Source organism: Chelmon rostratus, chromosome 2 (assembly GCF_017976325.1).
Source record: "Chelmon rostratus isolate fCheRos1 chromosome 2, fCheRos1.pri, whole genome shotgun sequence".
NCBI classification, from domain to species: domain Eukaryota; kingdom Metazoa; phylum Chordata; class Actinopteri; order Chaetodontiformes; family Chaetodontidae; genus Chelmon; species Chelmon rostratus.
In genome coordinates this window covers 20,259,072-20,282,666 of record NC_055659.1, presented here as the reverse complement: position 1 = coordinate 20,282,666, position 23,595 = coordinate 20,259,072, and the positions used below count along the sequence as shown (strand labels likewise).

At 42.9% G+C, this 23,595-nt stretch overlaps 1 protein-coding gene across 2 annotated transcripts; it reads left to right on the top strand.

Moving 5' to 3' along the window:
* Positions 1-1,416: 1,416 nt before the first annotated feature.
* Positions 1,417-22,950, top strand: mapk14b (mitogen-activated protein kinase 14b). Of its 2 annotated transcripts, none has more exons than XM_041950388.1 (12): positions 1,417-1,717; positions 10,566-10,695; positions 13,325-13,383; positions 14,648-14,759; positions 15,138-15,167; positions 15,400-15,447; positions 15,590-15,704; positions 16,428-16,499; positions 18,095-18,174; positions 19,266-19,344; positions 19,998-20,171; positions 20,276-22,950. In XM_041950388.1, the coding sequence occupies exons 1-12, from the start codon at positions 1,599-1,601 to the stop codon at positions 20,341-20,343; spliced, it is 1,086 nt and encodes a 361-aa protein (XP_041806322.1). In that variant the 5' UTR covers positions 1,417-1,598; the 3' UTR covers positions 20,344-22,950. The 2 variants fall into 2 exon arrangements, with proteins under 2 accessions (XP_041806322.1, XP_041806313.1); XM_041950379.1 differs by lacking the exon at positions 18,095-18,174 and adding an exon at positions 18,682-18,761 and having other exon boundaries at positions 1,418-1,717; positions 20,276-22,949.
* Positions 22,951-23,595: the final 645 nt, after the last annotated feature.

The window sequence follows — 23,595 nt, the reverse complement described above, 5'->3', positions numbered from 1 at the left end:
CTTGCCGTAAAATAAATCATCTCTTATCCTCTCAGGGTTTCCTCCCAGATATCAGTATTTTTCTGCAGGGCCTGCTGCGAGGAACCCCACAGAATAAAGATGTCCCCTCTGACACCCTCCAATGTGTTGTGTTTCATGCTGTGTTTGCCTCCAGCAAACACAGCATGTAGTATAATGGTCAAAAATAATGTTTTGGTCCCATCTGGCCATAAACCTTTTTTAATTCCCCGACATTGTTGTTGATGGACAGGCCAGGCGTCAACAAAGGTCTTTTCCAACCTACTGACTGCAGAAGCAACCAGGCAACAGTGAATGCAGTGTCCCCCGTCTCGCCCAATATACCCTGTGCTTTCTTCACACATGTCAGAAGCAGAAGACATCAAGATCTTCTGCCTCCACTGGCCTTGCAAGAAACACTCAGTTATTGAGGTGAAACCTGCTCTCAGCAGATTCATAATTGTTTATTTAGCTTACTGTATTTTGTACTTCACTGCTTTGGGAATTGTCTTGTATCTCCTGACTGGACGTTTTTCACAAGTGCAGGGAAAGCCCTGTTTTTTTGTTTTTTTGTTTTTATTGACAAAATTAACAATGGCTCCGTTCTATTCAGGTGTCCCACTAAGCACAATACCAAAGCTTGGAGACTGAAACAACCATCATTCATTTTATTATTTACACTTGTGTTTTCCAACTGTGGAGTACCAAAATTTCTTCCATGTAAAAGGTATGTTTGTAATGTTCTTTAGTCCTTATGATAAGGTTTTACAAATTGATCAGCTGTCGGGCCTTCCAGTCAAATCAATCCACAGTTGCTTGTCACACCTTGATTACATGCAGATTTTAATTCAACTAATTACGCGGCAAATAAAAACAAATGGTCGCACTCTGTTGATCAGTATCGTAAAATCCTAATTACATCATTGTGACTTGGTTGTAAAACAACGTCTAAGACACTTGATATTATAGGCAATGCATTATTTTTTACATTTTTTATCATTTTCCTGCATTATTGCTGCGTTTTTCCGTCATGAAATGATCATTTTCCAGTAGGATATCTTTCAATAAACACCGTAAGCTGCTATTACGTCATTTAACTGAGATGGAGGCACAACACGCTCACCGATTGACAGAGGGAGATTCCCACTCATGCTGTCTGCGGCAGGGACAGGATATCCCCTAGTTTCCCAGTAGCGACCCAGTTCTCGCGAGAAGATAATCGCTGCCGCCAGCGCGCAGTGACGAAGAGACGTGCGCGTTCGCGTTTCCGCGCGCCACGGCAAAGCGAGACCAGAGCAGGGCGAAAAATTCAGCGAAAGCCAGTCCAGACTGAGCTTCCTGATCCGAGCGCGGGTTGTAGAGGAAGTTGTCTCCAGGCACCTCGACGTGCACGGAGAAGTGGGGATTTTTTTTTTTTTTTTTGCACAGCTGCACCGAATTTGCACGACAGAGCGGCCGAAGTTCTGCGTGATTCAGGACCGTCTCAGGTTTGAGTTTTTCTGGGGAGCAGCAGCGCACCACGTCGTGCCACACGGGGAGGAGAGAGGGCAGAAGTTTCCGCTGCCTTGTTTTGTCACTACGCGGCTGCTAAATCCGCAGGAATGTCGCAGAAGGAGAGACCCACTTTTTATCGACAGGAGCTCAACAAAACCGTGTGGGAGGTTCCGGAGCGGTACCAGCACTTATCTCCCGTCGGCTCCGGTGCTTACGGATCCGTATGGTAAGCAGTTGTTGCAGAGCACTATTTAGAGCACCGTTGCACAACGGCCAGCCGAGCGGGTTCCCACCACCCACAGAGGCCCGTCAGAGTTGCGTCCCCGCGGGCTGCTGATCGATCTGTAAACGGTGCCACAGGCAGAAATGGGATGTTTTTTTACTTGTGCCTTTTGTTTACGTTTTCATACTCGGGCTGTTTTGAATTGCTGGCACGTCGTGCACGCCTCGGGGTGGCTCGCATTTCTCGTGCGGGTGGGGATTATTTTTGTTTTTGTGCACGTTTTTGTTCTGCTGTCTGACTTTCTCCTGTCCTGTAAACACCTGTGTGTGTACCGCTGATAACCAGCAAGCCCACCGGCGGCTCCGGGATCAAGTATAGCGAGATTCCCAGCGTTAAATGTGCAGACGAACTGCCGTTTAGTCGTTTATCAGTGTCTCTTCAGGAGAGGGCTGATCGGTGGCATGTCCACGCTTGCATCATCTGCCAAAGTGGTGCCTCCTCATGAGATATGATGTGCGCTCAGTAAACAATGAGGCCACAACAACACCTAGCCAAAGAATCGCCTTCCACTACAATAGTATTGTAGTCCCGCATGTACAGCCTGGTACTTTACACATCCGCGCATTGCATGCACTTTGCATTTTCTAGTTGGGTGCAGCCTGCAGAGTGCCAGAAGGTCACGTGGTTTTCAGAAAGTAGGCCCCCTCGTGCATAGTGAGAGCTTTCTATAGGAGCCCATCCGAAGAGGATGATGACTCTAGAATGATGTCACCCTTTCTCCCGTTGTGGTACACCCATGACTCACAGTCCCGAGGTTAGGTAGTGGCCTCATCTGTGACGCTTTTTAGTCATCTCAAAGCCATGGATGGCGTCGCACCGTCATTTTAACTTTGCTGTTAGTTGTGACCCGACTTCCACACCTCCAACTGTCGACTGTGTGCGGTTTGTGCAGCTATTAGTGGTGGATGAAGGGTAAAACATGACCTTATTTTGTATTTAAGACAACCATAGTGCATACAACTAGTGATGCATGTGAAAGGCATCAATACACCATAATAGAAATATATATGAGACTAAGCTCAGCGATGTGTACTAATAATAGGCATAAGAGTGTTTAAATGAAAAAGGTGGGGTTATTGTCAGTTCTCTCTGACTTAATAGCTGTCTGGACTTGGTGCTGCACAATTTTCCAGATAAAGTCGGTGGAGAATCAGTTCACATAAGAATCACAATTCTTACCTCCTGCGGTATACTTTGCAGGGTTTTCCTAAAAAACAAAACAAAACAATGTATAGACTCATATAAAAGTAATCCCTCCCAAACATCAGGTATGGCCCACTGGAAGTGTGTGGTGGTGTATTTATCTGCAGAGACTCTGCCCTCTGCCTGCATTTTCTTATTTTCTTACTTAGGTTTCTGGGTTTCAGCCTTTGGACAGTGGGTGTGCAGCCCCCGACCGTCCAGCAGCGTGCAGGTGAGGTCAGGACTTGATAGAAAAAAGGTGGTGACCAGGTGCCAGAGGCAGCATGCATCCAATAGGATGCTATAAAAAGAGCGGGCACGGTGCAAGCCGTGGACCCAGTCACAGTTCCTGCGTTGTATGTTTGTAACGGGACGATAAAAGCAGAACTCGGCCCCAGCAGCACACAGTACATACTGATGACAAAAGGGATAGATTTTTTTTTTAGAATTTGATTTTTGCGAGGGAGGACAGACTCATCAGCGCAACAAACGATTTGAACACACAAGAGGAATTGTGTAACTACATTTGAGTCACCTCATGCTCACTTTTGGAAGTCTGAATCCCGTCGAACTGAGAGCAGAGCCTCGGCTGTTCAGTTTGACCTGGAAGTGAAGGGTCATCCCGTTAGACCCTGTCCACTTTCAAAATAAAAGCTGGGACAATGGCTCTCTTTTCTTTCTTTCTTTCTTCATTTTTGTTTTTCAACCTGATGGTGACAAAAAGCGGTATTTGCTTTTTGTATTATCTTAAAAATCAAAAAGTTCATACTAAATTGTTAAAATCACTACATTTTTGGCAAATGCCTATTAACTTCTGTTTCCAGTGTGAGTCCAGTGATTTTCTTATTTTTCAGTTTTATGAATAATTGTAAACTCTTCAAACCATTTTAAGAAAAACATTTCTGAGGCTGAAATGTAATGAGCCTGATATGAGGTGGTTGGGTTGACTGTGATCTGATCCAACTCCATGTGGGATTAAACAAATACTAATAATTATAGTAATAAAATTATTACAAGCTGTGGCAACATTCGGAATGGCAGCATTTTCAGGACAGGCGTGGCACAAATCTGACACACCGGTATGAATGAACTGGGCGGCAGGAACAGGATCAGTTGGAACAGCAGAATTTGTCTTAACTTTAATCTACAGTGCAGATGCACACGGCCACAGTCATTGAAATTGAAGGCTAGAATATGGAAATGTCCTAAATAGTCATATGGTTGTCAGTGACTCCTTATAGAGGAGCAATATGTTCAAAAGCTGACTGTCCTCCTTGTGCCAGCTTTAACATGTCCAGATGTGGGCGTGTCCTGTTGCAGCTGCCAAGCAACTTGCTGCATCTGGAAAGCTCAGAAGGTGCCAGAACAGCAACACGCTCAAATCTGATTCTACAAATCTGTGCCTTTGCACTCTCACATGTTTAGTTGCAGACTGAGTAGGCTCAAATCTTTTGACGTCAATGTACTTTCAGAACCCTTCCCTCTTACTCCACACACACACTGACACACACACACTCTCATATCAACTTCTGTTTCTGCAAAAAAAACATCTAACCATTGACGTTAGTCTGTAAATTACACTTTCATGTCATTATTCGCTGACAGACAGAAAACTGACATGCTTCCATATTAATACAGTTAACTTTTTTAAACGAAAAAAGATGCATGCTCACACTTTTAGTTTCCTGTTGCATCAGAAATTTACCCCCACCGTGCTCAGTTTGCTTCTCTGCCAACTTTGTTTCATGTTGAATTTCAGTGGAGTAAGAACCTTAAAATAGTGCACAGTTTCTCTATATTGAAATGAGAGTTGTGGTTCGGATCGTGTCGTGACACCGAGAATCTGAATCTAATCGCAGGATTCCCAAAGGTTCCTACTCCTACAAGAAACCCAGCTGCATCCTTCTGTTGCCCGCAGCCAATTTGTAGTTGCCTTTTGAGGAAATTCCTCAAGTGCTGTCTTCTGTGTCTGTCAGCCTGTGTGTTAGAAATATCACACGGCCACGGTCACAAAGCCTTTTGAACTTACAGTAAATTGTGCAGGCAAAGTGGTCCAAACAGCAGGGCGTCATTAAGACCCAAAAGATATCTGAAAAGTATAAATAACCTGACAGCACCTACTCCAGCATGTCACGGCTGTCGGCTGGACACATGCTCTCAGTCGCCCAGCTGGCAAAGTCTTTGTTGTTGCTGCCACGATGTTCCTCGTGCTCTCATCTTGAATTCTTCCCAGCTTTTAAATATGGAAACATGCACTGTGTGGTTTTAAAAAAAAACTAATTTTCCTCATCAACCTGTCAGTCAGATACAAGACTTCTAAGAAAAGAAATCCACGACCACTTTCTCCTTCTCTGTGACCTTTGTTCTGTTTTTCAAATGTCAGACCCAGGCTCGGTGTGGAAAGAAAGCGTTTCCAGTGATGGCTGCTGGCTGGGATTACAGTACGGCCTGTGTGCTGAGTGCCTCATGTTATTCAGTCTGTGCGTCTCAGCTGAGTAGAAACAAGCATGAAACCCATACAGGCCCTCGGGACGTGTACGCGAATCGAATCAATGGCCCGTTTTCGCTCAGAGCAGGAAAATGAATCATGGCTAAACAGCAATATCTAAATATTTTAGGCTCTGATGAAATCTCAACAATAATTCCCTCAACAAATGGCACTAAAAATATTTGTAGCTGAACATTATTAAGCATTTTAAGAAACATTTTAAAGGATTTTTTATATAAAATATAATTATGATACACAGAGTGCAAATAATTACTGTGTGACACCACAACAACAACAACATGCTCTTCATTCTAAGCGGCACAAATCATCAGACAATAGTTATTAATAATCAGAACGTGGAAGTCGGGGAGGAACGTCACGCTTTCCTGTGTTCTCTTAGATGTTCATATAATCGCGCTTTGAATGTTCCCTCATTGTAAAAACACATTTAAAACTGCTATTTATGTGTTTAGACAACAAATTTTGGTATATTTAGATCACAAAGAGTCGACTGTGCAAAGCCCCAGCTTAAGGCACCATTGTAAAAACAGGTGCTTTGCTTTTTCCTCTGTGTTCTTGAATGTCTCATAATTGAACGTACTATGAAAGCGATTCTTGTCCTTTTTTATTCGATGTCCATCACGTGTTTATTTTGCCAGCTTTCTCAGGTGTGTTTATGGCCACAGATGTCTCTCCCTAACTTTATTCAGCATCCAGCAGTACATGCATGCCCACCATTAGTTTTCCTCAGCTCAGAAGCCTTTCACATGACGCCAGGCCTTCACGTCCCATGACAGCCCTTTTACTTTGTCTTTGCAGACAATGTACAGCGTTAGGTATTTTGCTGATAAAGAAAGGACTATGCAGTGAGAAGTTGCAATATCGCGGCAAGTGCTGGCTGACGCACTTGGTTTTAACCTCAGCAAAATGTGCACTGACTTGTCAGCTCTCCAAACAAACTGGAGGCTTAAGGTTAAAACCAGCAATTTTACACGACTTTAGCTCCAGCATTCAATCATGTGACATACGTGACTGAATGCATGTGTGATTTCAGAGGAGTGGAACCCTTCATTTTGGTCTGAAGTTATGGATCAAGCTTAAGAGCCCCAAGACGTCTTTGAAATGCATACAGACGCCATGAGTGCTGAGAGACCTCCAGATACATTTTGCCAACAGAATTTTATAATATGTGTGACGCTGCCTGAACAATTCATTTTGTAGATGCCCTTAAATTCCCAAATGCCCTCTATAGATTACAGTGTACTCACAGTACTGCATGTCTCAACTTAAACTGGCAGACATGTTTTTTGCTTTAATATATCATAATCAAGTAAATGTTGATTGCACGCTGTAACGGCTGTAGAACAGCGACACCTTCACCGTTTTGATTGAGCGCTCGGTTCTGAGTCTTCACGACATTTTAAAAACGTTCACAAGGTGGATAAACGAGGAGACTCTTTTTCATTGAGTATTGTTTAAAAGGCTAACTGCCTAAAAAAAAATGAGGCGTCAGATATGATTCTCTAACTTGACCTCCCTGGACCACACAGACCTGGGAGCAGTGTATCTGGGAGGTGAAGGAGGGACAGTTGAGTGTTCACTTTCATCTGTTGCGCTGCTAGCAGAGCAGATCAGAAAATGCGTTCACATAACCTATGATAATTTCACTAAAGCTGGATTGTGGAAATGAGATGAGGTTATTCCTACTGCGTAAACATCTTAACCAGCTCATACAGCCGCTGAGGTCATAATCACAGTAAGTGTGTGTGTGTGGTTTTTTTTTCCATGTGTACATTGAAGAAAGGCCGGCATAGACACGAATCTGGTACACAGGAAAGCTGGATGACGACAGAGAATGTGGAACCGATTACTGCTGAATATCTAAAATATGCCCATAAAAAACTTGTTCCGCTGCTCCCCCACTTGCTCTGCTCGCTTTTGAGTCCATGATGTTCTGCCCGACTGTCATCTCACGGCTGTTCTCCCATCATTACAACTGCAAGCAGATGAACAATGGGACTTAATGATGAACGATAATCTAGCTGGCATTAAAGGCGAGCGCTGCACATATTCAAATTCAAGTCAGGCATGAACAACTTGAAATATGTGCCATGCAGGTTAGATGGCACAGTGCTGCGTTTGACGGCTATGTCAGCTAATGGGGTTAGGCAGGGTGGGTTATTATCTGCTGATGACGCGTCTGAACAGTTAAACTCTTGCGTGACAGGTTGGGCTTTGATTAACGGCACTAGTCATTACAACGTGCACACGGAAGTTTTGGTTTTGTTTTCACCCTGTAGTGTTGGTCTTCAACACGTGTTGAGTATGCGATGGTGCTGACTTCAACGGCGAAAGTCGAGAGACTGCTGAGTACTGAGACAGTCAAGAAGCTCAATACTTTACAGATGACACGTGACGTCACGCAGCCTCGATTCCAAAAACCCACTTCATGAACACACGAGTGCATGAAGGATGTTAATGCGCGGGCTCAGGAACACTTTGTCAAACCATCGGCGATAAAGTCGTCACATTCGCAAATGACTGCATTCTGTCTTTATTTACCTTTTTACGTGGCGTCCCAATGTTTTAGGAATCAGGCTTGTAGATGACAGAGATGTGCACTATACCGTAGTGTTAAAATTGATTTTCCTACGCTAACACTTGGATAAATTATCATTCCACAGAAGCTCGTGATGTGTGAACTTTTACTGTGCCAGTAATGTTCACCAGCATGAATATGCTCACATGTCAGACTGATAAGGAAGCTTATTTTTAGAATCAGATTATGCAGATTGGACAAGGTAGAGAAAAAAATCATTAATGTACCAGTTCATTTGACTAAAAGCTGCACAAGAGATGCATCACAGTTTTGCTGGCTACAAGTTTGTTTCTTTCTGTTAGAGTGGGTCGTTGACTTTATGTGATAGCCTTTATTTGTTCTGTCTCTTAAATTGCTCATGCACATTAAGAGACATTTACAGTCCACATCTGGCTGTATGCTCATGCTCCCGCTGTCTGTCTGCTGGTCAGCACACTGCTGACGGTCACTCCTTCCCTGTGACCCCAGTCTCATAACGCTTCTCCTTTTACAGCCCACATTTTCATGGCCACTTCTTGCACTTGCATTTGTTACAGAATAGCTGGATTGTGTTGCTTCGACCCATCTTGTTTGTCCTGCAGATTGGCAGCAGTTTGAAAGTTGCTGTGCACGTGACTTTGTTTTGCCATTTAGCTTTTCTATACTCTGTGTTTGCTGAGCACCAGTTTTCCCTCACAAGTCACACAAGTAGCTCTGCAAGCCTGGAACACAGAGTACCCTGGGCGTGGAAGATTATCTCGGGCTTGGTGGTGAAAACACAGCGCTTATCTTAATGTTCTTATTATGCATGCGTGACAGGACCATAATTTACTTCACTCACACAGATTTATCTTTAATGCTACTTATTGGTGGGGTTATGCAGCAAACACAGGTATGCTGAGTTCCCAGTCATGTGCGGTGAAAAGCTCAGTGCAGCTGGACACTGGGTCAGTAGTTCAGATAGTTCAGGCAGTTTCAGTAGCCTCCACCAATATATGAATGAGCTTTAACCGCTCCCTTCTGCTCCTCTGCAGCTATTTTTTGCATGAACTCGTTTGCAAAAGCAGTTTTTTTTTCTTCAATTTTTCACCCCCACATTTTTTTTAACTGATTTTGCAATCATCCATTTGTGATGCAGCTTAAGTGACTGACCTGGAAGGAATGTGGCTTACTGTAAGTGGGTTGTGTTACCCCACAGATACAGGAAATGCTGCAGAGTCACGCGTCTGGGGGAGACAAAGCCCATCTGCCTCTCTTTCTGCCACCCTCACAGTGTCTGTCTGTCTGCCTGTGGACAAGTGTCTCGATTTTCACAGTGTGGATCGCTTTGATTGATCCTATACCCACGCAAAAGACGGTTACTATCCATCCTCAGAAGATATTCTACAGTGTTTTTAGTAACAGTGCTTGTGTTTTTGCTTATTTGGCAGCAAGAGAAGAAGGACACAGTTCACTCTCAGCTTTTTTGTTCTGCTTTCTTTGTTTTGTTTTGTTTTCTCCACACCTGCCTCTTCTCCTCTTTTTCTTTTGCACGGGCTCTGCAGTGACAATAATGAATGAAAGGATGAATGAGGACTAAAGCAAACACACTCACGTGGACGGCTCAGAATCGCAGGGGAGGGGCTGATTTTCAGTTAACTTAAGTTACCTGAGATATGCTCAAACCAGCTGTTGCATGCTAGCATGTTGTCACCAGGGGCAAACTGAGTCACGGAGCTAATTACCAGGCTTTTTTATTTTTTCATGTCTTAGTTCCTGTTTTAGAAGATGATATCGGTCCTTTATTATTCAGAGAACAATGGGCTTTATATCACGATATAGATTAAATGGAAAAAATACCTTAAAATGACAACATGGAAAGGCTTATTTCATATTACATTTTGAATTACATACTCAACAAACTTAGTTGCACACTCATATTTGACTGTCATCATATATATTATTGTGTGTTGTGCTGTGGGCAAAAGCCTGATGCAGCATCTGGGTGTGGGCCTTGTTCTGAGCCCTGGACATTTGTGGCTCTCATCCACAGACTCCCGCCGTACTGTTTAAAATGATTCTTGTGTAAAGGAGGTTGCTGGTGTTTGAGTCCGTTGTGGGAACCGCTCTGCGGCATAGAGTACAGTTTTCTGGCCCTTGTCAGACTTTCATACGTGAACTGCGTCCATGTGACAGAAGTAGGTCCTCTTTCCGGTACAAGCTTCTTGTTTTTCTTTTTCCAGTAACCAGTTGGTGGATTTTCACACTCTTGTGTAGTCGTACACAATGCAGCTAATATTTGACAACACGTTAAGTCATGTTCCGCCATACAGCCTGAAGCTGCGGAGTATAATAAGGAGCGAAACCAAGAGCTCTGTATTATGTAATTGTTTGCTTTGTTTACTGTGCTAAGGCCACCTACACAGTCTAGTGAAACATCTCATTCTCGGTTAAATGAAGGGAAATGTTTTAGGTTTTGATTTGACAGTTGTTACTAGCCTGACGTAACGCCCTCTTACAATTAAGATCCACCAGTTTCAAACACTTTTTAACATGTCTTCCAGCTCAGCGTTCGATATGAAGACGGCCCTGAAGGTAGCAGTGAAGAAGCTGTCCAGACCCTTCCAGTCCATCATCCACGCAAAGAGAACCTACAGAGAGCTGCGGCTGCTCAAACACATGAAGCACGAGAACGTGAGTCACCTGCAACCAACCAACCAACCAACCAACCAACCGTCACCTCTCACCTCTGCGTATGTGTGCGTGTGTGTTTATGCATTGTTCTGTAGTTTAGCCCTTAAGCAAGGATTGCATAGGAGGTTGCATATGAGGTTTGCGCAGTGAGTTCTAACTTGCAGAGGCAGGCACTGCACACCACTACTGACATTGTTATGCTGCCTGTATCCCTGCTGGAGCTTATTTAGATCTGCCTGCAGGAATGCAGCTATGTGTATGGAGACCCATGTGACAGCACAGGGAGCTGAAACAAGAAACTGACACCTGTAAACACCTGTAATGGCAAGAGCTCTGAGTGCTGAGTCGAACTTGAGCCACCAAACAGGTTTACAACTGCATTCCCATCACCTTCTGGCGTCTCCCTCCCCCCCTCCATCTCTCTGTGACTCGTGCCATTTTAACTGAATATTTTAGGGCTGTGGCCTCCTGCAATCTCTGCTTTGGCTTCCTCTGTGTGTGTGTGTGTGTGTGTGTGTGTGTGTGTGTGTGTGTGTGTGTGTGTGTGTGTGTGTGTGTGTGTGTGTGTGTGTGTGTGTGTGTGTGTGTGTGTGTGTGTGTGTATATGTGTAGGCACCGCTCATGTTGACACTTGCCCACAAACAAAACGCAAACACGGTTCCTAGTTCCTGTGTGCTGTTGGTGGATCCAGCTAACACTTTGACCAAATAGCGTGGATCCTCTTGTGTTATGCAATAGCAGCAGTTCTCTAGCTGGAGTGCAGGTGTTGGGTCTCTGTGTGCTGTGTGGGAGCAAGTCAACTGGTGAATGGTGTGTGTGAGTAAGACTAGAAGTTTCTGTTGGCGCTGAGATCTTTTCAGGGAAAAAGGGGAAGTTTGCATTGCAACTAGTTCCCTCAGTAGTTTGCTATGAAAGCTTGCTGAGGAGTGACACGGCGGACTGGTGCTTCCTCCAGCATCACCAGCCTGCAGCAGTTTCAGATGTTGCGCACACACACACACACAAGCATAAACACACGCACACACAGGCGAAAAAGAAAGGTCTCAGAGGGGGAAACCCACCAGCAGCAGGTAAAGACCATCACTGCAGCACTTTGACTTTTATGTGAACATTTTTTCACATCACTTTCACACAACATTACAATTCCTGGATCCTGTTTTTGTAATAGGTCTGTATTTCACTGCCGGAACAGCTTGAACTTGTTGAGCAGTTTGAGAATTAGTGTTGCATGGTGCACTGGCACTACCGGCGAAACACCTCAGTGCATTTATTTGGAAAAGAGGTTTTACTTGGCACAGGATTATTCAGGATTATGTAGAACTAGTGCCTATATCTGTGTGCTAAATGCAATATGTTGATGTTGTATAAAGATGCTGGTAGAAAGATGACTTGCGTAACAACGTGGAAATAAAATCCGTTTCAGTGTGCATGTGGTGATCCAGGGAGCTAATTTAAAAGGCTGTGTTGGGGTGTGTGATCATTAATGAGCTTGTTGTTGCCAGGTTCTGTTTCATCACAACAGGGATTGTTGCATAAAGCTGTGCTTTTTGTTCTGAAATCATCAAAGTGTTTTAATACCTGCCCATGCTTCACACAGAGAAGGGATTCTGTGTTTTGCTCACGCTGTTGCCAGGAGACTCCCTGGGTTTTGATTTTGGAAAGCCTGAGTCGACCAATCAGCTGTTTGTTGTGGCTCCAGCCCACCAATCAGCTGTGGGCTTGTGTCCTGTGTGGGCGGGCTGCTGCTGTGTTTTTTTTATAATACCTTTCCACCCCAGTGTCTCTCTCCAGGGGGCAGGGATGGCACTCAGGACTGCTCTCTTCCAGTGTGCTAGCATGCATGTGTACATACATGAACACGTGCATGTCCATGAACTGTAGATGCACACACACACACACACACACACACACACACACACACATATGATTATCCTCCAGTATGTTTTCTGTATTAGTCTGTTCAGTCACAGTGCACAGAATCAGTATTTAAGTCAGCCTGTCATACTTTGTCACTCTCACACATTATTTTTGATTTCCTGTCATGCAGTCACTTATCTATTAAAGATCTTGTAAATGGCCTGTTTATCAATCATCAGTTGAAAGGCACTTTCATATATTTAACCTCCAGGGGCAATATGACACATTGCTTTTTGGGGGTCTTTGTTAACGCTTGGACACAACAGCATACTACTGGTGCCTGTCCTGTCACCATGATGCACAAACGTCAGCAGAATCATATCTGTTGCGGTTGTTATCAGCCACATTTATGTGATTCATCCGCTTGGTAACCAGGACAGAGCTCAAGGATAACCCAGTGCACGTCACTCTGCATAAAAGCTGGCATTGTTCACACTGGAGTAGTGTAACAAGACGAGACTCTTCGTAGTGCAACTGAACCTCAAATATGGCAGAACAAGATAATGTCAAGGTCAAACTACTTTCATTCTAAAGAAGTGGTAGAAATGTCACACCAGTGTCTACTGGTGACTGGCATCAAAACATTAAAGGCGTGCATGACCATAATTCACATGTATGAAATTGTTGTTTATCAAACTGTTCATTTGAAATCTGTCACACTGATACATTTTGTTCATATTTTCTGATGTTTTACATCTCTTTTTGCTTTCAGGTGATTGGTCTGTTAGATGTTTTCACACCAGGGACGAGCTTAGAGGAGTTCAATGATGTGTAAGTCACAGTTTCTCTCACCCCTTTGCTCCTGTCGTGTTGTTTTGCCTCTGTCTGTGATTCCTTGGTGTTTTACTGTCTCTTTCTCTGCCTCCTTCCGTCTGAAGCTCTCCCACAGCTTTATTTTCCCTCATTCTCGCACAATGAATCCTTCATATCAGCAGATGATTGCAAGATTAACATGCCATAGAACCTAAAGTTACAAACGCATCATAATCTCTGCAGCTCATAACTTCATGTGAGTCCAGTATGTGGCGGGTTTTACCAAGGTGAATGCAGGGTGGGCACGTGCGCTGTACACATCACAGCGAGTCTCCATGGTAACAGCCATCTGGCAGTCTCTGGGGCTACTGTGTGTGTGTGTGCGTATGTGCACAGAATACTCAATCAGTGTCCTTGAATTACCCGCATGGTGTGGCGTCATCAGCATGTTGCACATTGGTGGAAATGTGAGATGAAGCTACACACACATAAACACCCAGACACCCAGCGCCGAAGTTGCACAATAAAAATGTGACACTTCTCTTTTCATGTGACCAGTAACAAAGCCAGAAACATTGTGAAAGCAGTGGAAGAGAAGCACATGTTCGCAGGCCAGCCAGGAACTGGTCTCTGGTGGTCCGTGGTCAGATCCAGCAGATGCACAATGCACAGACTTCACATATACGCTTCTACTATAATTGGCCTCCTCCAGTTTATCTTTTGCCTGTATAAACATTCCACTATTACACAGAATAGTAATGCAAACAACTTAACGTGTTGAACGCTGGCTATCGTTAGGTCAATATTGCATATAGTAATAAAATTATTTTAATAGCATTTGTCGCAACAGAGCACTTCATGAATTATAACACCACAATAAGCAACAAGAAGAGCACTCAGAGGACCAGACCTCCGCCAAGGCCAGCAGTCCACTCTTCTGTCATATGCAGATTCATAACGACTGCTTTTTGTTTAAGTCTGAGCGGCTACATGTGTCAGTAACCCCAGAGGATTACTGGTACCCGTGAACGTGGTTTGTGATATGGAGTCATTGTTTTTCTTCAGTTGGCTATGACATTACTACCATCTACTGGATTTTAAAATGTACGGCCTTTATTCCGCTAGGGCCAAATGTCTTATGTGATTTGTATCCGCTTCACAATGTAATGGGTTCTTCCTTGGCTCACGCCACACCCTTCCACCAAATGTCATGAAAAATGGGCCCAGCAGTTTTTCCATAATTCCAGGCCACATCTGATCGGCTGCACTGTCCGATTTGCAGGTACCTGGTGACTCACCTAATGGGTGCAGACCTCAACAACATCGTCAAGTGTCAGAAGCTGACTGATGACCACGTCCAGTTCCTCATCTACCAGATCCTCAGAGGCTTAAAGGTCAGTGAAGCTCCCAGTGCAGCACAAGAATTCAGCTCAACGCTGGAGCCTGACTGCCTGCTGATCAGAAGGCTGCTCAATCGACTCATCTGAAACATTCTTACTGCACTAACTTCTCCTTTCTTACTATACTGGAGAAATAGTAAGAAACTGTAGGCCCATTGAAGGAGAATTGGCAATTTAAAGTTTGTGTGTAACCTGTTGACTTTACGGTGTTTGGCAATAAGCTGGACTGACAACTGAGCTTTTGACTCCTGACACAGAAAGACAGAGGCCAAAGTATCTGAGAAGCTTTGTTAAATACACTTTCAGTTGTGCTGTATTCAAATTTAGAGTTGCACAAGTTTAGTCATCTTGATTTTGCTCTTTTCCCCACAGTACATCCATTCTGCAGACATCATCCACAGAGTAAGTTATGACTCTGTTTCATGTCCTCATATAAACCTGAATGTGTTAGGAATACAAGTGTTATGCTGCTCAAACCGTCTGAAGTTGTTTACGAAGTCCCTTTGATCATCGTGCTTATTATCAGAAGGCGAAAGCGATGAATCCCACTCCAGCTGTCAGCAGCTAGCAGGATACCTCTCTGTTGCTTCTCTGTCCTGTCCTGACTTTGCCTTCTTGCCGCTTTCCTCTTCAGGACTTGAAGCCGAGTAATCTGGCTGTGAATGAAGACTGTGAGCTCAAGGTGAGAAATAGACCCACTAAGTTAAAACAAGCTTCATCAATTATGATTTAGATGATCAGGTGGAGTGGAAAGTGTTCAGCCATGCACACTGTTACCTCATCTTACTTTCTCTACCTCTGTAAAACACCCCTTCATCCCTCAGATCCTGGACTTTGGTTTGGCACGGCACACGGACGACGAGATGACAGGCTACGTAGCCACCCGGTGGTACCGAGCCCCGGAGATCATGCTCAACTGGATGCACTACAACATGACAGGTACGTAAACCTGGTTCAGTCCTAAAGGTTTGGGCCACAGCTGAATGTAACATTACATCATGTGCAATTTCACACAATTGAAATTGTACTGAAATAGCTTGCTGTTTGTGGTTGTTTGTGTTTCCCAATATGTATACTTTTATATGTTTTTCTGCTGTAGCGTCGCTTGTTAAGAATTTATTACACAAGAAATGATGAGCGACATTATAGAGAAACTAGGCCAGCTTTTCAATTTTCTGGTGGATTCAACGTGACGTCAAGCAGCAACACTGGCCAAAGCGCCCAAAGCAGTTGTTTTATGGCTTACACAATAAATTGTAAAATAAATAAATTTTGTTGCCTTTTGCTGTGCCCACAGATGACTTCCTGTTTCTTTTATGTAGTGCACTAAATTTAGATGTAAAGATTTTCGAATGAAACAGAGTGGCTTTGCAGCACAAATTGACTTTGAAAATGAACTGGATGTATTGGAAGAACAAAAAACTGCAGCTCAACAATGACGGCACTGAAAAAAACCTTTCAGTTTTTCACAAGAATTAAAGAGCCTTGTCTTGAACATTGCAAACTGAACAATTTATTAAATCCCTGTATGAGTCCCATCAGTGGTCAAAGTCACTCTGGACAAAAGTCAACCATGAATGTAACTGCTACTGAATATGACAAACATGTACATATTCCAAAGTATTCACTGTGCTGCATGTTTTTCTTCATTTCATGTAATAGTGGATATCTGGTCAGTTGGCTGCATCATGGCTGAACTACTTACTGGACGGACGCTCTTCCCGGGCACGGACCGTATCCTTCCACAAAAATAAACTGGCTCCGTGGAGCTGTGCTGTAGGTCTTTGGTAGAGCTGGATGTGGATGCATACTGTTCTTTTGTCTATGCGCTCGTGGTTATATTTCCAGATTTATTGTACCCAGCATTCAACGCTCTCACACAAGCTGTTGCTTTGTTGATAAGACCACAGTGTTTCAAACACACGCACAGTTTCAAGTACTTCAAGCTGACTCAAAAGCATTGCTGAGTATTGATTTGTGAGCCGCATGCCAGAATAGTCAAGGAAGTGCGTGCCTGCGTGCGTGCATGTGTGTGTGCATGCGTGCATGTGATAGGGGTTGGAGTCCCCTGTGGTCTATGACTCAGCACTGCCCACTGCTCCAAGATACAGTACACCTTCCTGTTTCCCTCCCACAAAGCTTCCCATGCACAGCGGCAGAACTTAACAGAAACACGCAGGAAGAGCCTGTGTAATTTGGACACACACACACCTTGGAATGCAGAACTTGGCACACACTACTGAGTTCACGGCCCTGTCAAAGATCAAAAGCATGGGCTTGCTTTTGTATAATGTGTTTGTGATTCCTGCTCTAAATGATAATTCAAGCCATTAACTCCTTGTGTGTGTGTGTGTTTGAATGTGTGTTCTCTCACCAAATCTAAATCACCTTGAGTGGTGGTGGAGCGACCCTCGTACGACGAAGCACAGTTGAATATACGGAGGACAGCAGTCTTCCTGGTCTGTCTGTGAAAGGTGGTCTCTGTACATCTGTATAGATGCTGCAGGTGGGAGGAAATCTGATAAACAAAGCAAAACATCCAGCATCAGCTTCTGCATGCTTTAACAGTATTTGTGCCTGTTAGTATTGATCTAAAGAATAATGGAGGGTGAAGAACACACTTTTATTGATTTACTACTGATTGCCAACATCTTTAAACAATAGATCAGCTACATGTACTTTATGTGGTCGTAATTTGGTGTAGCAGATTACCAGTATCACCAAATTACCTCAGAGCAGTTCCGTGACCTTAAACATGCACTTTAGCGCTGTTTGCTTACATTTCTGGTACATCCTGCAATGATTAGACAACAGGAGATCAATCTGCACCCATTTTGATAATCAGTCAATAGTTTGTTTTGTTTTTTGCTTGAGAACATGCTAAACATTCTCAGGTTGAAGCTACTCCAACATAACAACCAGCAGTTTTTAACTTTTTATCTTGGGCTCTGGGATGGGTTTTAATGATTATTTCACTATTTGTTGAAATTTTATGGTCCAAATGCAAAAAAAAATTAGAATAATCAGCAGATTGATAGTAAAAACAATCATTAGTTGCCTGCATTTTGCCTTTTTCTCCCCTGGAAAACTTTGAAAATAGCATCGCATGGCATGCAGCGATGACAAAACCTCTGCTTAAACAGCACAGTCTAACCCTTAGTAATAACTATCAATTATGAATCCCAGTGTAAACATTCAAGGTGTTTATACCTGGGCTTGCTTTTTTTTTTTTTTTTCCAGACACCAGCTCTGACTGTTGTACCTCTCACCCCTCTCTCCTTCTCCAACACCCTCCATCCCTCCTATTTTCCTTCATGTGAGTGTGGTAGACATTGATCAGTTGAAGCTTATAATGATGCTGGTTGGAACCCCAGGGCCCGAGCTCTTGATGAAAATCTCTTCGGAGTCTGTGAGTGTCAAGTACCACCCCGTCCGGTCCTGTCACGCTGCCCCCTCTTGCCTGTGTTTTGTGTTGCGTCTGTGTTGCCCTGACAAGAGTTGGACGGTCTACTTTCAGATTGCTACTACTACTTCTAAGCTGCACCTGTTTTGCCCTTAAATCGTGTGTTTTCTTAAAGGCTTTATGTGCACTTTGGCTTTGGTTCCTCTTCTTTCCAGCATGTGCTATGAACTGCAACAGTCTTCTAATCCGATAGAGGAAGAGGTTTCTAGTGCAGCGTAGGGTTACTGTGTCCATAAATCTCTGTAAAAACACCTGGAGACTTCATTATGGGTTATATTCAGGCGAGTGTTGCTCTTTATGGATGCTCAGAAACTGTCTCACATCCTCTTCATCCCCACCCTGTGTGTTTTCCTCCCCCTTTCCACCCCTCCATACACAAACTCCCCTAACCACCCCATGCTCTTTGCCATGCTGACCTCCATGTTATGATGCCCCTTGACTCGGAAGCTATAGATATAAACCAGCTGCAGCAGATAATGCGCCTGACGGGGACGCCCCCAGCCTCCCTCATAAGCAGGATGCCCAGCCATGAGGTGAGACCACCACCCCCCCGCCCCACCAGCTGGAATCAGGGCACCGGCCGATACCCACAGTCTCAATACCGTTAGACCTGATGTGTTGTTTTTTAGTATTACTTACTGTTTGCGTTGTCTGCGTATCAGCCTCTGCTCTAACTCCACTTACTCCCCCTTTTCCTCTCTGACTCACTGTGTTTGTGTCAGCAAGGCTTCTCAGATTGCTTTGCCAGTGTATTCTTGTCAGCTTATCTGTGGTAACACGTACTGATTTTGAAAAATTAGGTCAGATTTGTGTAATACGTGTGATTTGGGTCATGATTTAAGTGGTTGAAGCATGCCTTACTGGAAGGATGTGCAGTGACAATAATTTTTGCTCCAGTAATTGTCGTAAATCAGTGTTAAACACAAAATCTTTTGACATATTTTTTAGCTGTTGCATGACATTAAGTGCAACCTTTCACCACTGTACTCCTTTAAGATCTGTCATAGTTCTGCTGTTCTGTTAATCTTCTCTCACAGGCGAGGAACTACATTAACTCACTTGCCCAAATGCCGAAGAGGAACTTTGCTGATGTGTTTATTGGTGCCAACCCTCTTGGTGAGTTCCTGTTTCAGCATCACGCCCCAGCTGATGCTGCTCGTGGCTCACTGAGTCCCTCTAGTGGTATCATAGAGTCACAGAGTTTTTCATTCATTCAACCTTTATCCTGGAGAGATCACTGAGGGGAGATTTACAATGACATTGAGTCAATTACAGAAACAAAGAGAAGTATTCTAGCAGAAGAAGGCAATAATTATTACAATTTTTTTTTAAAAACACAACATTCTCTGAAAATTTTCAGAAAAATAATTTGATAGATAAATCAAAAATGAAGATGTGGTATGAAAGTTATGTAAAAATCTCCAAAATTTTGCAATTAGGATAGATTATGTCATAGGTTAGTTAAAATATAGAATAAAATATAGTTATGTAAAACAATTATAAGTAGAGGATGAGAGGTTTAAGATCAAATTCCTAAAATGTCCAAAAGGTGCAAGTGTATTGATTTTTTTGCCCAGTAACTGCACATGATTGTCCAACGAAAACCATCCACTATGAAAAATACTGCCCACAACTACACGATGAGTTTTAACATCTATCTTGTAAGATAATGCATAAAACGGTTTACAGGGATGTTTTGTTTGGTTTTTTTGCCTTGCTCTCTCTGCTTTTCACATACTCATCATTGTTCTCTCTTTGCTTTGTTCAAGCGGTGGACTTGCTGGAGAAAATGCTGGTGCTGGACACAGACAAGCGAATCACGGCGTCTGAGGCACTGGCCCACCCGTACTTTGCCCAGTACCACGATCCGGACGACGAGCCCGAAGCGGAGCCTTACGACCAGAGCTTCGAAAGCCGTGAGCTGGAAATCGAGGAGTGGAAGAGTAAGTTGGCACGCTGTGGATGTGCAGGCTCCAGCCTGAGCGGTTGGCAAGATGTTTCAGAAAACAACGGTAAATAACCTCACACACCGTTTACTGTCTCTCAGGTTTAACCTATGAGGAGGTGCTCAGCTTTGTGCCACCGTCGTTCGACGAGGATGAGATGGAATCATGAGGAAGAGGAGACGCCTTTTCTTCCATCTTTTGTTTTCCAAGAAACACTCTTTAAGGACTATCAGTCTCATGTGACTATCCACCACTTTCCTCACACACTCGCACAACCATGACATTCAAGTGCCTGCCGTCATTCATCTCCGGAGGACGTCGCGATATCAGGGATAAGACTTGACATCCTGTTCCTTCCGTCCTTCACTTCGCTGTTTTTGTTACTCTGCATCCCAACGCGCTGAGGCAGACTTGAATTCTCCTTCGATTTTTTACTGAGTTTTTACCTCAGACATTTATTGTTTATATTGATCCCTTCCTTCATTCAGAAAACTAGAAACTACACATCAGTATCTTTAAAGCAAATTGGAGAAATTTAACTTGTAATACATATTTTATAAAATTGTGCTACTTAGCAGTACTTAATATTATAGGAAAGGAGTTGAAAAGTTTCAAAGTGCGGTGTGTCTACAGTTTATCTCTCCTCCACACATTAAAATGAAATGTTATTTCTACCAATGCATAGAACTGTGTAAATATGACAAACAGTATTTGTACATAAGTACTTCAGTCAAACCAGTTACCGTATTTGTGTGATAGTTATAATCGCTGAGTCACACCTCAGCCGACCCCTTTGACAGTATGAGTTTTATTACTAGAGTTTAGCCTAAAATGACATATAAAAATATACAGTATGTAATTTAATACAATGTATAGAATAGGCTGAAAATATGGAAAATCTTCACCTCTGCATGGCAAATTCAAAGCTTCATATTTGTTACTGTTGGATTTGAAGGCTTACAGTGTCCCTTTTTTTTAACCAAAATATGAGTTTGGAGAGTATGGAGCTTGGCTTACGTGTCCATTTCACCTACTTATTTGTTCAGTTTCCACTCCTTTCCCTCCATATCGACTCGTCTTTTAAAGGACCAGTGTGTAGGATTTGTGGCATCTAGCAGTGAGTTTTGCAGAACAGCTGAATACCCTTTGGCTCCCCCCTCCCTTTCCGAGCACGTAGGAGAACCTACTGTGGCTGCGAGCCTTGTGGAAAAACACCAAAGGCGCTCTCTAGAGCCAGTGTTTGGTTGGTCCGTTCTGGGCCACCGTAGAAACATGACTGTGCAACATGGCAGACACCGTGGATGATGACCCGCTCCCTCTGTCGATATAAAGAGCTCAATCAAAGGTAATGAAAACACAGTCATTCTTATTTTCAGGTGATTTTTACACTAATGAGAGCATACTTATGAATATTGTATTCCATTTCTGCCAATAGATCCCTCTGAATCCTACACACTGCATCTTTAAGCACTTCTGATCTGTTGTTTCAGAAGAATGTTTCAGTCGCCATTATCACAACCTACATTACCACATACGCATGATAAAGCCAGATTTGGCTTACTATCTTATTGAGATGTGATGTTTCCCACCACAACACCAACTGACAATGTACTTTAATCATATTGCATTTATAAAACACAGTACTATTAATGTTATTGAATGTTGGGGGCGCCAGTCTGCCCCGTATTTATGATCTTTTGTTCTGTTGTTTGTATATCGATGTAAAAGAGAATATTATTTGTCAGAATTTAAGGTTCTTTTTATTATTTATGGAGAGCTTACTGTATCAGAAACCAAACGTGTCATCAATAATCTCGAACGTCAGTGAAGCCATGGTGACTGCAGTTACAGCTTGTGTATCAGAGCCAACAGTATAAACTAAATCAGTTTGATCAACTTTGCTCATTTTGCAGTTTTTTCAGTTCATTTTTTTTTTCTGGGATTTCTAAGTTTTGAGTTCTTAAACATTTCTCTTATTGCGTTCCCTGAGGCACTGCCCTCCCAAAGTATACTATTTTCAAAGCATTTCAATAGAAAGCGTGCAGAAATCCAAGCAAATTATGTATTACAGTTCGTCAACATTTTATATTGACATGCAAACCACCAAACAGTGAACTCTGAAGCGTACTACGAACATTGACAGAATGTTTTGTTTTATGTGAGCCATTTAAGAGTCACATTACATTCACATGTGACACACAAGCTATATCCACAGTTGCTCTGGCTAACGTCAACCAAACCATATCGGTGTCTTCACAGTTTCATTTGCAACAGCTTGTTTTCATGTAGTGCTTTTTTCTAATGTGTTATTTTATTCTTTGTGTGTTCAATCGAGATTTGATGTTATTCTGTGATTCTGTAGTAATTGTTTTTTGAGTAATGCTAGAACTATATTTGTCATTCATTTGAATAATTTAGCAGGGCACATGTTTGTGGGAAAGAGTGTACGTTTACTCACTGGATGCTGAAGGGCAATGCTGAAGCCTCGTTCTTTGTAGTTTTAAAAAAAGAACTGCATAAATTAGATTATTTATCTTGTCCATATCCCACTGTCAGTACTTAAGTTGATTATCGGTTCTGCTTACTTTGCCTGACATGTGTTCTTATGTTTCTACTTTGTTCTTTAAAACATGTACCAAGACAGCACTCCACACCACCTGTAAATACCACCATTAGAAAATAAAGGCTACTATTTTTCAAACCTCTAACAGCGTTCAGTATGTTCGAGTGAGTTCAGCTGTGACTGTGGCACCACTGGGTGGCAGCACAGCGCAAGTAGAGTAAAACTGCCAATGTGTCGCATGACTAGACCTGTAGGGGAAAGGAGGTGAAGCCAAGCAGAAATAAATAGCTTATTAATCCAAATAAAACTTCATCTTCGGTTTATTTTTAGAGCAAAAGCACCCAATTAGCCTCTGCCCACTTTACAGATTAAATGAAAACACTAGGCACAAAAGTATGGGCACTTGCAGCCATACACACACAGGCCGAATGCCACTCCTCAACAATATATTAATACAACTATATTAAATCAGTGTTACTGTTCTCATACTCATTACAAGTCTGTGAATGAGTAAATGAATAAGAAAACTGATTTTAAAAAACTACTTGTATCCTCAAAATGTTTAAATGTATAAATATTTCACCAGCTTATGTGAAATGAATCATCATCTTCTAGGGAATTGCTTGGAGACACCTTCACGGCGTAATGCTCCTCACGGACTGATGGCTGCTTTGATCCTTTTCTCTGGTGCATTCAGGGTTCTCACAGGCTCCCTCCACTACCATGGTATGGTCTTCATTATGGAAATAAAAAACACTCATGGTAAATCAAAACTATGAGACACTGAGTAAATGTTTAAAATGAGTCTTTGAGTCAAAAATTTGTGTCAAAATTCTGACTTTAAGCAAGACTGTGACT

Excerpts from the sequence above, each read along its gene's own strand:
- mapk14b (XM_041950388.1), top strand. The coding sequence starts at position 1,599 with ATGTCGCAGAAGGAGAGACCCACTTTTTATCGACAGGAGCTCAACAAA. Across the intron at positions 1,718-10,565 it reads GGTGCTTACGGATCCGTATG|CTCAGCGTTCGATATGAAGA; the intron begins GTAAGCAGTTGT and ends CATGTCTTCCAG. Across the intron at positions 15,448-15,589 it reads ATGAAGACTGTGAGCTCAAG|ATCCTGGACTTTGGTTTGGC; the intron begins GTGAGAAATAGA and ends TTCATCCCTCAG.